Genomic DNA, 13,988 nt, shown 5'->3' on the forward strand with positions numbered 1-13,988 from the left:
TTAAAAAAAAGTCTGACTCCTTAGAGGGTAAGAAGCCAAGTGACAAATTCAACATTTAACAGACAGAAAATGGTACCTGATCAAGGAAAATCCTTGCCAGGGGAGCACAGTCAGTGGATTTGAGGAATCGTACCACATCAGCCACGCTCCATTCCAGAGGGTTACTGTCCAGCTGCAGCTTCTCAGCAACTTCCATCTTTATGTCCTAGACAAGCCAAAAGAATTCCCAAAATATCACACATGATTAGTCTTTATTACAGTCCTAAGACACAACCATAACAAGCATCATGGATTTTAATTATTCTGTTGAGTTTTCACAATGCCCTTCACAGGGTAACAGAGAACACATATATTGGGGTTAATACTCCCAAGATTTGGTGCTTGCTCAGCAGGGAGCAAGTCAGGGCAGAAATCTACTTTGCAAATTACCTTTGGTGAAGGAGGTTTATTTTCATCATCAGAAAAGGAAAAGGTCCTGAGCTTCCTCTTCCTCTTGTCTCGCTCCTGAGCCAGGGAATGAGACAGTTCACTCTGGCTGGGAGATGATGAGAGGGATTTCTTCTCTGACACCTCTGATTCTTCAAGCAGTTCATCTTGGTGCTCTGAGGTGCTGTCCTCAGTCAGAGACTCTTCATCCACCTCATCCTGGTCATCCTCCTCTTCTGCCCCACTGCCCTGAGGAGTTAGGAAAAAAAGAAGAAAAGCTGCTGTAACCCTGAAGTTACCACGTTTGCTATTTCAAATGAAGCCAAGACCACATCCCAGATCTGTGAGCGTTGCTGGCAGTGCCCTACCTGGGGAGATCCAGCTGGAGTGTTATCCACAGACGCAGAGGAACGTTTTTTCTTATGGACAAAGAAATGTTTTCGTCTCTTCCGTCTTTTATTTGGTTTCTTCATGGCTACTTCCAGGTTGCTGTGGCCGCCCGGGGGCCGGCCTATCCGCTTGTTTTTCCGCTTGCCGTAATAGTGTGCTACCAGGACAGAGGAGAGGAGCACAGTGCTGAAATCCACCTTCAGTGGCACTAGTTATGTTTGCCCCTCATCAGGAAAATCAGTAGAGACATATTTCCCAATAGGAATCCCAGTTCTGCAAAACTTCAAAATCAGTACGTCTGTATTTTCTACTTCTATTTGGTTTAAGGGACAAGAGTTACTGATCAGTTTTGTTTGTCCTGTAAAGATTTACTTCCTCCATCTCTGGGAAGCCCCCAAATGATCCTATTTTATACAAGAATTATCAAAGATTTGGTCCAATTTAATGCTGCTTTTAATGACCATTTGTAGTTTTTAAACATGGCCTCAATGCACTGTTTGTTCTCACAGTAGCACATGGTTAAAGCCAATCTACAAAAACCCTAAAAACTAAGAAAATATCTAGAAAGTACTGCATTTTTTTCCCCACAACAAATTGGTGAAAGCAATTATAATGCCACTTAAATGACATTAGTAGTTCTTGTCCCAAAAGTTGCTTTAAAAAGATAAAGTTTTAAGCACAAACAGATGTTAAGGCATGGCTCTATCACTTAATACAGAATTAATTTTTTCTTCCCTACACATGGGAACATGAATATTTTGTAGGTCTCTCTATGTAGTGCTTGAGCTGCTCCTCCTGGAATGAAAGCCAAAATAAACTAAAATATAGCACTCCAAACTCCACTTTGGTATGGATCAGGGAACTACTCACTGTATTTTGTCTTTGTCAGGACAGAGCAGTTCTCTGAACACTTATCCAGCACCATCTGAGGGCCAAAGAGGTTTGGACAACATTCCAGCTTGATGCACGTTTTCCTGCAGAAATCTGCCACCCGATCTGCTGTCCTCACAACCTCCACGGTGGCACGGTAGCTCTTGCCTTTGTACCTAGCATTGAAAACACAGCATAATTACAAAAATCTTCTAATTACCAGCACAAAGGACTTCATTGAAAAGAATACTGAGATCAAACTGAGAAAAAAATATGAGCAATGATGAACTTTCTGGACTGCCAAGTCCAGGAAACAAGAATTCCTGTCTCTTATGTCAGATCCTCAAATAAACAAAATCCATCACAGAGGTGGCTGCAGTGACAACCACAGCAACACTGCCCCATCAACAACTACAAAACACCATCTGAGAGGACTGTCCCAGAGTTCAGATATTTTGTTTTCTTTGCTCACAGATGGTTTGCTCTCTCTTTGCTTTTATGGGACTGCAGAAATGCCCACATGACATGGACAGCTGGCTCCTCAAACAAAGACTGAGAGCACCCACTGAGCTCATTCAGGTAACAGCAGACAGCTTTTTGTGAGCCTTTCTGTGCTCATCCTATGAAGGCAATGGGACCACTGCCACATTTCCAATCATCTTTTGTCCAACTGCTGAACAATTCCCCAGGACAGTCACTTACACAACTCCACGTACTGCTCCTGTTTGATTTAAATGAAGAAATTATTCCTTTTTGTTCACCAACTTTGCCATTATGCTGAAAGAGCAGCACTGTGCAGTATCTGCCAGAGCTGCTCAGCATTTCTGCTTTGTTCTCCCAGCACAGCTACAAGCAGGTGCTGATATCTACCAGGGATGTTTCAGGACTGCAAGTACCTAGCTAATACCTTGAAAAAACCAGCTGTATCATCATAGTCCAGATACCCCTGCTGTCACTACTGTGGCAAAAGAAAGCAAACAGCAACTTCAGCGAGACTAAACAAGTAATTTTTTCTTTATTCCTCAGCTACACCTTCTATTCACACTAACCTTTATCATCTTCCTATTGCACAATTCAGAGCAGTCCTTCAATATATGGAAAGATGTCTTTTTATACATGAAACTGATCCAACAAAAGAATTACTGACATGTTCAAAATTATGTAGGGAAGCATACAGTGGCACATTGGGAAAATCTAATCTCTAATGTGCAAACAAGTGACTTAATTACAAAACTATCCCTAGATTATACAGGAATATCTGGACTTATCAAATATATGCAAAAATGTTCACTGCTTTTTATCCTAGCTGTAAAAGTATTCTTGCAAAGAAGCTTCAACCCAAAAAGCTCAGCAGGAAAACTGGCAATGCTTTAGGGTTGACTGCTGTAGAAAGACATCCATGTCAGGCCATTTCAAAGCTTCTAACTTTATTTCTGAAGAATCTTTTTCCACTAAGAAATTTGTGTGGAAATACCTGAGAAGCTTTCCAAGCTTCTGTTTCTGTTTCAAAACACTGACAATTATCTTAAATAATCTTAAACCTCCCCCACAGGTCTGTCAGTACAATGTTGTAGCAGTGACACACCAGTCTCCAGCTGCTCACATGCCTGTAGCAGAGTACACTGACATATTAGGGAGCATTAAAATCACATGCACTCCACCAGAATTCACAAAGAAATTATAAAGACTTCAACATTTAATGACTGTTGGCATCTTGATACACTCTAAGTGATTTTTCCTTTCCTGAAATTTAAAGCACAGACTGCAGAGAACAGCTGCTGGGACTGGCTAGAAGGGAACAGGGGAAGGATTTACTTGGCTTTTAGGGTCTCTCCATGGCCATGCCATGCAGCCTCCTCATCCAGCTGCAGCTCCCTCAGGACACGGCTGGGTTTGTAGGCAGCATTGATCAACAAAGTGAGAACCTGCAGAGCACAAAACACGTGGAACTTATTTGTACAATTAATCTGTTTTTAAGTGCCAGGGAAATTACTCCTATTCATCCAAATTATCTAGCATCAAAGCACCCATTGACAGCAGGATTATAGACACCCCCTGACAGTGCCAAAATGAACACTGAGAGCAGCTGACACTTTGGGCCTTCCCAGCCCTCAGAATTTGTCTGCAGAGTCAGGAGTGCATCCAGCAGTTTCCAAGTCATTGCCCTTGAATTACACATCACTAAATTAATGCCTGGGGCTGAGAACTTCCAAACTTGAATAACCTTGGTTAAATCTGAGTGATTATCTTAAAGACTGCATGTCATGTGAAGATGTGCCAAAAAATGCTGCAGGATTTTGCTGCCTGCTAACCTACTGCTTACACAAAACCATAGTGCAGAATTCTAAGCTCTCATCTGTTTTGCTTCCATGAACCATGATAAAAGCCTGTATTTTAATAAATAATTTTAATAAAATGATAATTTCTCGAGTACTGTAAAGTAACTTGGAAGTTGTGAATAACCTGAAGTTAGTGGGGGATAGTACAAAATGTGCACTCTAATTGCACTTTTTATGTTCACTATGTGCCTATTCCAAATCATTCCCAATGGTGCATAACAACCTTGACATTACAAATTTGCAGTTTTATTGCTACTAATGCAGCAGTCCAGAAATCAAAAGTATTAAAGACAATGCAAGCACCAAACTCTCTTTAGGATTCCTAGAGTGAGCAAGACTCACAACTGAAATGAATACAAGTGAGCATACTGCTTGAACTTTCAGCACCACTCAGCACCTGCACAGCAGCAGGATTTGTGCACACTGTCTGCTTTCAGGCAATGAAGCAGAGTAAACCTTCAGGATTAAATGAAGCTGCCACAGAATTTCACATTTGCTCTTTTGCAGTTCTTACAATAAAGTAGTGAAACAGGCAGGAAGCATAGGGTACTTTTCTGCATGCAAAAAATGGATCTTTTTCAATAATCTGCCTGATTCTTGACAACCAGACTCTTATCTGCCAGAAAGTCTTTCTTAAGGGCTCTCCCTATTAAGATACCTGGTAGGGAAGGTAAAAATTCCAGGTATGTTGAGCCAATTCTTATATATAAAGTGATCATTTCATGGCAGCTCAAGTGTGCATATCCAGTCAGTTATGTCTTGGGAAATTTCCAGCCTCTCAGACAAGATAATAAGCACCTCATGACCTTTTATGAAATTTCAGAAAAATAATTATTACATTAAAGTATCTGTAAGTTTGCTGTGAAACAGCTTCTGGAGAAGAAGCTCTCTGGCATTAAAGAATGGCCTCCTCCTCACTCAGTTACATTAAGAAGCCAAACTGTAATTCCACCTGATCTATGCAAATTGTATCCAACTTATAAAACACAGATAACTCTTTTCATTTCCAAATTACTGAAAGTAGTTTGCCATTTTGACTAGGAAAATCTGTATTTCCTCTGTTTTACCATCAACACAAACCATAAAGGAATTTTGGGATTATCTCCAGCTAAATTCTGTTAATTAAAATGAAACATTTATTACAGCTATAAAAAGATACTAACTCCTTTGATTGTGGTAATTACAGGTTATACTGTTTTAACAGAAAATAAAATTTAGCACTAGAAGGCTGAGTGTTACTTAGATAAATGAGAGGCTTTTACTCCTATCAGCCATTCATAAAACCATTCATGATTTATACTTTATTATATGCAAAAAGACACTCTTGACTCATCATCAGCTGAAATTTCTGAATTACCCATGTGTAATTAGAGAGACAGTCTGGTGTTTGAGATGCTTTTGATTCCATGCAGCTCACCTCCTTCAGCACCAGAACACAGTTGCCAGGCCCCACGGACTGGGGCAGCTCTGCAATCCTGCCTTTGTTCAGGTACGGCCCCGAGAAGCACCGGTGGTTGAAGTAGATCTTTGGGCAGCAATACTTGACATTAATTACCACTGAGAAGGGAGAGATGAGAAAACAAATGTTTAAATCACACGCTGCAAATGCCCCAGGAAAGAATCTCACTGTACATAACAGTTTGTCTGCTGTTAAAAAAAAAAAAAAAAAAAAAAAAAAGGGAGGGGAAAAGGTTTGAGTGACAGGGATTTGAAGTAGTTTCTGTGTCACGTTTGCAATGGCAGCATTAGTTATCCCACGTTGCCAAAACACGTTTCATACTTCACACCCGTGCTTGAAAATTGTCAAGCTGCAGTAAATAAAGATGGTCATGCATCAGAAAAGAAACATTCCCTCCTGGCTAGTCTGCTGCTTCATGGTATCACACCAGTGAGAACAACAAAGACAAAGACAATCCCAACTTCTTGGTAGCAGAGACAGCTCCTACACAGCAATTACAGAAAAATTTTCCAATCAATTTTCTCTCTCCCAAACTTCTTCCACCAGAGAAACTGGCAGTTATTCTCCATTGTTTATTCTAAACTGCAGCATCACATTGTTTTATATTTTTAGATTATTTTCCTTTGATTAGCAAACAAAAGATGCAGCAACTGATAAAACTGATCTTTGATGAAGTGACATCAAGCTCTCTATATCTATTTAATGGTTCAGCATTGCTCAGAATTCAAGCATTAATATATATTGCAGTACACTTATGTACAAAACCAATATTGTTTTACCCAGCAGTGTTGTGGTTTTTCTTGACTGAGCAACACTATCACTTAAAGACTTTACATTTAGCAGTTAAAAACTGGCAGATAAATAAATGAAGTCCAATTTACATTATGACTCTATTAAAAGTCAATTAAAATTATAAACAAGCCCACATCATTTTTTTCTTGCTTTTGGTGAAGCTTCAGATGTGCACTTCACTGTACAGAAAACAGCAGAGGAGGCTCTCTGTTGCCAAATGGATGGATCTGTGTGACTTCCACCAGCAGATGCACTTATTCATCACATTCCTTCTTGCAACAGTTCAGAGAATTATTAGATTTTGCCATCTGGCACACATGGCAGTTTACTGTTTGAATTGGTTTTGTTTATCACCATGATGAAGTTAACACAAAAAACCAGAGAGATCTGCTTCCCAAAGCCAGAATCCAACACAGACAGAAGCACACCTGCTTCTCCCACATTATCAAATATAACAGGTGACAATTAAAGGTCACCTGCTTGGGTCACAGTACAGGTGCAAGTGACCTTTTATTCAGCTTCACATATCCTCTGCAAGAGAGGCAATATTCTGGTGTAAAAATCTGATTTCTAGGCTTAATGCACATATGAAATGTAGAACACAAGTAACTGCAGGTTTTTGTTTGTTTCATTCATTTTTGCAGTTCAACAGATCACCAAGGGATGATAATCTCCAAACCCTTTCCTTCTCTTCCCTCTTCTAACAGGGTTGAGCAGGTGAACTCTTACAGGATTTTGCCTTTGTGAGCCTGACCTCTGTGATCAATACCTGAGTCAGAAGAGTTCAGTTCCTGGTTCTTTAGTCCATCATGAACTGTCCTTGAAGACAAAATTCTGAAATGAAGAAAGTTGGGAAAACAGACAGATAGTCATGACATTCACCTCACCATTATTGAAACACCAGTAAATTTTTTTTCCCCTCAGCTCCAGTCTTATTAACCTGCTTTTTATACCTCCCCTGTTTCACAATAACATGCAGAAACTACCAAATTCCATTTGGAAAGGACTTCTGTCCTGCTACAGCCAGCAGCAATCCTTCCTTGCTTGAAGTCCATGGGCCACCATGGTGACAGACACCTCCCAAAGCTACCCACAGGAGTTTGCAACCCCAACTCCTTTTAACTTCACATCTCACAGCACAAGGCAGTGCAGCCTCACCTTATGCATTCTGAAAAAGCTGGATTTTGAACAAAATACAACCAAAATGACTCCATTACTCTGGTAAGGATCCCAATAACAAAACATGGGGGAACAGTCTGCTCAGTATTTTAGGAGCAATGCAAACACTGGTAGGAGTACTGACAGCTCTGGTGTTTGTAAAGCTGTAAGTCAATAAAGCCAACTGCTCACAAGACTGAGTTCCACATGCATGACACAGAGTTTCTAGACTAATTGTAGATATTAGTAGAACTCTTCTTTTTGCTTGCTTTAGGCCAAATTTCATCTGGGAAGGAACAATTACCAAAAAAACAAATTCCAAGCTTTCTATCTCCTCCTACTGTAGTGCAAGAGGTCTCTTTGAACATCAGCAAAATCTACCAGCATTAACACAATTGGACTGTGGAATCTCTCAACCCTCAGTCCAGCACTTTTGCAATTCTACATCTTCCCTAACACAGCATATTTTCCAATTGAAAAATTAAGAGAAAAAACTCAACAAAAATAAAAGGAAATAACCTGCTACTTACTGTTTTTCTGGTTGAACTACTGCAATTTTTTTCTGCTTGTTTACTGAAAGCAAAAAAAAAAGAGCAAAATATAAGAGGCAAACGAATGAAGCATCTAGTACAATATATATATATATAGTGGACTCATTTATTCTAAGTTATACAGCAAAAATGATCTATGTTCCCATCACTACAGTGCCAGACAGCTGACTCAGCTGCACGAGGGGCACACTGGCCCAAGTAATTTGAAGAAAACCAGAAGGTTTACTGCAACTTCCATTAAAAATTCTTTAAATCAAGCATGCATATGCCCAGTTTTCTATGAAATCTAACCTTCTGCACCTCTTTGCTTGCATCAGAGCCCCTAAACCACCTGTACTACCAGCCAAAAAGGAATGACATGCTTTATTTTTCAGCACCCCAAGGTTATGTTCTTCAGCCCAATGTGCCCAACTTTACTGGCACAGTAACTTCAACACTTGAAATGTGACATGGACTGAAATCAGCTGGTTAGAAACAACAATGACTTAAGGTAATTGCTATGCAGGAAAACACTGCTGCAACCAAGTCAGCCATTTAGCTGATGGTCCACTTGCTAATTCTGGCTTTCACAATCAGGTAGTAAAATAAAACAAGGTAATGCAACATTTTGCCTCTTCAGCAATTTCAGGCTTTGTCCCCAACCAACTTCTGGATTTTTTTTCAAATTATCTTTTATCTAATTAGGATCCCCCTTCTTCCTCATCTGTTCTTGGCAGTGCAAGCAGACTAATTTCTCTTGCTTTGACTTGCAGAAAATGACAGGTCATTTCAAACTAAAAATTTTCTTATTTTACTTAATGAACACTCAAGAAAATCTTCAGTTTAAGAGAAGACACTACCTTATTCTACCTACTAGTGTAGTTAAAAAGGTAAGGTTTACTCTTCAGCACTTTGTCATTAGGGACCATCAGCACCTGGCCCATTGAGAAAAATCAGCCTCTTTATTTTGACTCCAGAATATTCACACACTGTTTTGTTGTGGCATTAACTTCACTTTGCACAAGTGCAAGTGTAAAATCAGTATCAGGGTGAGACATGTGGCAAGAACAGCTCAGACAGAAGTAAATGCAGAGCATGGGGGCTGTTCATAACTGATAGGATTCCTTTGTTATGGCAAATGGAATTGCAGCATGCAGGGGCTCAAGCCAACACTGTGGGTTTGGAGCTGCTGTAGGGCTTCCAACTGGCCCCAACAGCCAGGGGGACAGTTGTGCAACACACAGATTCTCTGTGCATGATGAATGGCTCCAAATTCAGGGATGGCAGCAGTAGCTGTGCAGCACTTTGCTCTGGCAGCTCTCAGCCAGCCCTGCAAAGAGAAGAGCACTGGTACCTATTGCTTTGCGAGGCGGCCTGAGCTGGTATCCATTGGTCTCACACCAACCCACTGGGAATATATTCATGGATTCCACACTCACTATGCACTCAAGGACAGGTTTCTTGGAGCCTGTTCAGTTCAGAAAAGGAAAAATTGAAACAAGTCATAAAACCCCTGATTTGGTTAACACTTGCTGTATGTTGGTTAGTGAAGATGCATTTATTTATGGTGTATCTGGAACACAGTAACAATCATTTATTCATCCCCTTTTACTGACCACATTCTTTCCTGACCTCATTTACTTCCTCCTAAAGGCTGGAGATGGGAGTTTTCCTTCCACAGTTTAGCAGAGATGCACAGTGCATAGTAAGTGCATGCTGATGTACTTCCAATCAAGAAATGGGATTATAATGGAGAACAGCTGACACAGGCTTACTCTATCTTAATGAAGAAACTTTCCTTCCCAGGTCTGGCCAAAGCTTGCTCAGAATGCAGGGCACTCATCTGTGAAACTGTCACATGGCCTTGCTTTCCACAAGGCCCTGCTCAGCACTCTGGTGCATGAGCCCAGCACTGACACTGCAATGCACAAATGCCATTTCTGGCTTAAACAAGCAGTTCCAGCCAAGGCAGACTGTAAAAACAGACAATGCAAGTGGGTTTTGATTGTGATTGCATTGAGCAAACTGTGCCTTGCTGCCCATACTCTGCACACAGTGAGCTTTCTCCAAATACTCCTCAGGTTTGGGGATGCCCCTACAAGCAAGTGCAGTGATGGGCAAGGACTCCTCTCCTCCCCCAAATCAGCTTACCCTCCAGCTGAAGCCAGAGGTACGAATCTTTTAACTTGGTGACTGTAGCAACACAAACTTCTTCAGGATCAACTGGGTTCACAGCCTCGAGTTTCATGTTCTCTTTAAATCCATGGTCAGAACTTAACTAGGAAAAAGCCAGAATACTCCAGTAAGACAGCAGCTGTGTGTCCAGGACAGGATAGGAATTTCCATGAACAGGAGCAACACATAAAACCCTCAGTGTGTCAATAGCACAGAGATTTCAGATAATTAGCACACTGAATACAAGTAAGATATATTAGGAAATGCAACAAATCTAAGTTAAAAAAGGCTCTACAAACCTAGCAAAGAACATATTTTTCCTCAAATAAGGATGCTGAGGCTCACTGAAAGGATTGAGTGCATTCTCAGGAATCAGAAATTCTCTGCTGCTTGCCACCTGAGTGATAAGTCTGACAAATAGTCTGACCAGGTTCTATATTCCATCATGTTAACTTGGAAATCCATTTTATGCATGCAAATAACATTCCTGCCTCATCTGAGTTCTGGCAGGCAGAATAGGAAGCTTTCTTTTCATTCTATATTTTTTGGATAAGTAAGGTCTTACTTTATTCACCAATATAGTTTGCATTTATATATAAAAAAAAAAAAAAACCCTAAACCATAAGAATAGGTATTTATCCAGCTCTGGAACTCTTGAATTAAAGATAAGAAGTACCAGCCAGAGAGAGGACTCTTCTTCCCAGAGCCACTCTGCAATGTAATTACAGGATCAATACATTATGAATTCTGGAACTAACCTACAGTGATCAACTCTTCTGAGAAAAGGGATAATAAATTCAGTGACCTGTTCTAAGATGCCACAGTTTACAAGACAGAACAAGGGCAACAAAAATTCATAGCCAGCAACACTTTCTTCAAAAGCTGGTAATTATTCATCCTAATTTCTCCCCCTAAGCACTGCAATATCCCAAGTATGGTAAGTGGAACTGGAAGGCAAGTGTTAATAGTAGCCTTTTCTGCTTGACAAGGTATTGTGCTTTGGGGGACAGCACTACAGTCACTGAACCAACTAAAGCCCAAAATCTTGCACGTCCTTCAGGCACTTGTTAATGTAAAATGATTATTTGGTACTAATTTAAGATGACTTTGTATCGATTAATACAATGGAATTAATTTTTCAAGCTGAAAGGATGGAAGATTGAAAGAGTACCCTTAGTAAATGAAAATAAGGTCTATTAAAAGGCCCTGCTTCCACAGTTACAGGAGTGCCAATGATTGATGCTGCTCTATGTCTTTTCCATGGACTCTTACACATCTCAATTCCACAAAACAAACATTTATTTTCAGTCTGCTTTATCACAACTGAAACATTTGGTCCACTGCTTCCCTATCTAGGAGGCTGGCATGCAGCTCCTTCAGTTCACACTCATTTATACTCTCTTATCTCTCCTGCTCCCTGAGTTATCACAGGTAAGGTGTTGGGGTACTCAAATGTGTCCAGAGGAGGGCAAAGCTGGTGAAAGGGCTGGAAGAAATGTCCTGTGAGGACCAGCTCAGGACTCTGGGCTTGTCCAGTTTGGAGAAAAGGAGGGTGAGGAGCGAGCTCATTGTTCCCTGCAGCTTCCAGAGGAGGGGACATGGTGGAGAGGGAGGTGCTGACCTCCAATGACAGGATGTGTGGGAATGGTTCAGACTGGACACTGGGCAGCACTTCTTTACTGAGAGGGTGAACAAACACTGGAACAGGCTTCCCAGAGAGGTGCTCAAAGCTCCATCCCTGCCAGTATTTGGACAACACCTTAACAGAATGCTTTAATTTTTGATTAGCCCTCAAGGGGGTCAGGCACTGGACAGGATAACTGATTACTGCAGGCCCCTTCCAGCTGAAATATTCTGTTCTACTTGGAAAGGCAAAAGGCTCCTGTCCCTGGGGTCAGGAGTGCCACTGAGGCAGCAGAGGAGGTTTTCCTGCAGAACCTTACCGAAGGGAAGCAGCTCTGGGGAGCTGCCTCAGCTCCACACTGTTTGAGGTAGTCAGCCCAGTCAAAGTCCTGTCCAGGGTAACCTAGGACAGCAAAGAGCCAAGAGTTAAACAGCTGAGACTCAGTCAAACCCACCTGATCCACAGAGCACTGAGACCTGTTTGGGTCACTCAGGTTTGTGGCTGACTCAGGGCTCCAGGGAACCACGTGAGGTCAGACCACTCCAACCCAAACCATAAATCTGCCAAGCACACAAGGGCAGCAGCTGAAACATGGGAAAGCAGTTTCACCCTTTTCACAGAGTACAGGTGAAACACAGGAAAAATTTCTGCCACTGCTGTTGTGTCAGCTCTGAAACTACTTTTTTAAAACAGAGCAGTCAAAATGTGCACAATATCAACATGCTGCTCTCTCAAAGACATGTTAAATACTAAATCATTAAAGAGAGCAGTAAGATGTGCCAAAAGCCTCAGCAAGTCTGGTAAGAGCTGGAGATCTGCACACTTTTGAAGGGAAGTATCTTAACAAGGAATCCATCAGGAGACAGAGAACCCTTCCAACAAAAATTTTGTTCTTCTTGGGGGAAATACTTGGCTTCCCTGTGATCTGACAAAAAGCAAATAACTGAAGGGAATGGGGCAAAAAGTGTGCTGCCATGCCAGTTTGAGGCTGGCAGTAAATTAGCAAGGACACAAGTGCTGCACTTATTGCACTCCCCTTAAAGGGACACCTGTGACCCAGTATAAGAATATAGTACTAACATGACAACCTGAAATTGTAGACAGCCAAAGTTTCCCCCAAGCCCCCTTTTCTCTAGGCACCCCCAGCTCCCTCAGCTGCTCCAGACCCTTCCCCAGCTCCTCTCCCTTCTCTGGACATGCTCCAGTCCTTCAATGTCAGTCCTGCAGTGAGAGGCCAAAACTGGAGCCAGGGTTTGAGGAGTGACCTCATCATCCAACCTAAACCATTCTGTGACTCTTCTCAGAAGGAGCTGAACCACAGAAGGACTTAATTATTCATTTTTCTCAGTTTTACCAGTGCTAGTAGGGCTCTTGAGACCTCCCACAATTCAGAATGTCCACTATGTCCAGGGAGATGAGAACAGAAACTTATAATCTTTGTCAGCTCCAGCCACATGCCTATAAAGTGAGATTTCACTTTTCACATGCAAAATTCTATGCTGGTCAGGCAGAGCCACTTTTCACACCTTATCCAAAGAAAGGCAGGAGACAAACATCCCATGGTCTCTGCTCCTCTGATGAAAGGAGCAGCTAAAACAAAACATTCTGAATTGTGAGGTGGTGAATAAGAGAGCAGAGGCCCAGGTTTTACAGTACCATTGACATTTCCAGTTTGAGAAAATGAATAAATATTTCAGCAGTGCAGGAACACTGCCCTATTCCCTTATATCCTGAAGCAATGTTTCAACAATCTGCAACAGAGCCATTGGTAAGAAAAAGCACTTCATTAACTTCTGAGTGATAAGATAGCCTAAAAATATTATAAAATGTTGGATAACATGTAAATTAAATCTGAAATCAACATTTCTTTCAGGCCTGGAACACTCACTCCAATCATGCCAGTGTTCAGGTTGTTACTCATGACCAGCATCCTCAGCTCCCTCCTCCTCCTCCCAAATCCTCCTGGGACGCTTCATCTCCCCAGACAAAGGCCCTGATTTTCAGAACTTGTGGCAGTGTTTTGCCCAGGAGCAGAGCAGAGGGGTGAGCAGGGGGCTGCCCAGACTGACCTGGGGGGGGGCTGAGGTGCAGCCCGTTCTTCAGGCTCCACTGCACCGGGAAGATGCCGGCGCTGCCGACGTGGCACACGTAGCGCTGGCTGCCCGCGCGCTCGGCTCTCAGATCATCCATCTCCACCAGGAAATACCTCTCGTTGTACACCTGAG

General features: G+C 41.7%; 1 protein-coding gene across 1 annotated transcript in view; it reads right to left on the reverse strand.

The window, feature by feature from the left end:
* SFMBT1 (Scm like with four mbt domains 1) overlaps positions 1 to 13,988 on the reverse strand; it is a 69,764-nt gene that overhangs the window by 5,990 nt on the left and 49,786 nt on the right. The window contains exons 9-20 of the mRNA XM_056501245.1: positions 13,833 to 13,983; positions 12,083 to 12,165; positions 10,116 to 10,242; positions 9,319 to 9,432; positions 7,965 to 8,007; positions 7,046 to 7,110; positions 5,443 to 5,582; positions 3,502 to 3,611; positions 1,687 to 1,862; positions 795 to 973; positions 430 to 675; positions 77 to 205 (exon numbers count right to left, since the gene is read on the reverse strand). Of these exons, the coding sequence (XP_056357220.1) occupies positions 77 to 205; positions 430 to 675; positions 795 to 973; positions 1,687 to 1,862; positions 3,502 to 3,611; positions 5,443 to 5,582; positions 7,046 to 7,110; positions 7,965 to 8,007; positions 9,319 to 9,432; positions 10,116 to 10,242; positions 12,083 to 12,165; positions 13,833 to 13,983 (1,563 nt within the window). The remainder of the gene's footprint in view (positions 1 to 76; positions 206 to 429; positions 676 to 794; positions 974 to 1,686; positions 1,863 to 3,501; positions 3,612 to 5,442; positions 5,583 to 7,045; positions 7,111 to 7,964; positions 8,008 to 9,318; positions 9,433 to 10,115; positions 10,243 to 12,082; positions 12,166 to 13,832; positions 13,984 to 13,988) is intronic.

The sequence above is a fragment of the Oenanthe melanoleuca genome, chromosome 12 (assembly GCF_029582105.1).
Source record: "Oenanthe melanoleuca isolate GR-GAL-2019-014 chromosome 12, OMel1.0, whole genome shotgun sequence".
NCBI classification, from domain to species: Eukaryota; Metazoa; Chordata; class Aves; order Passeriformes; family Muscicapidae; genus Oenanthe; species Oenanthe melanoleuca.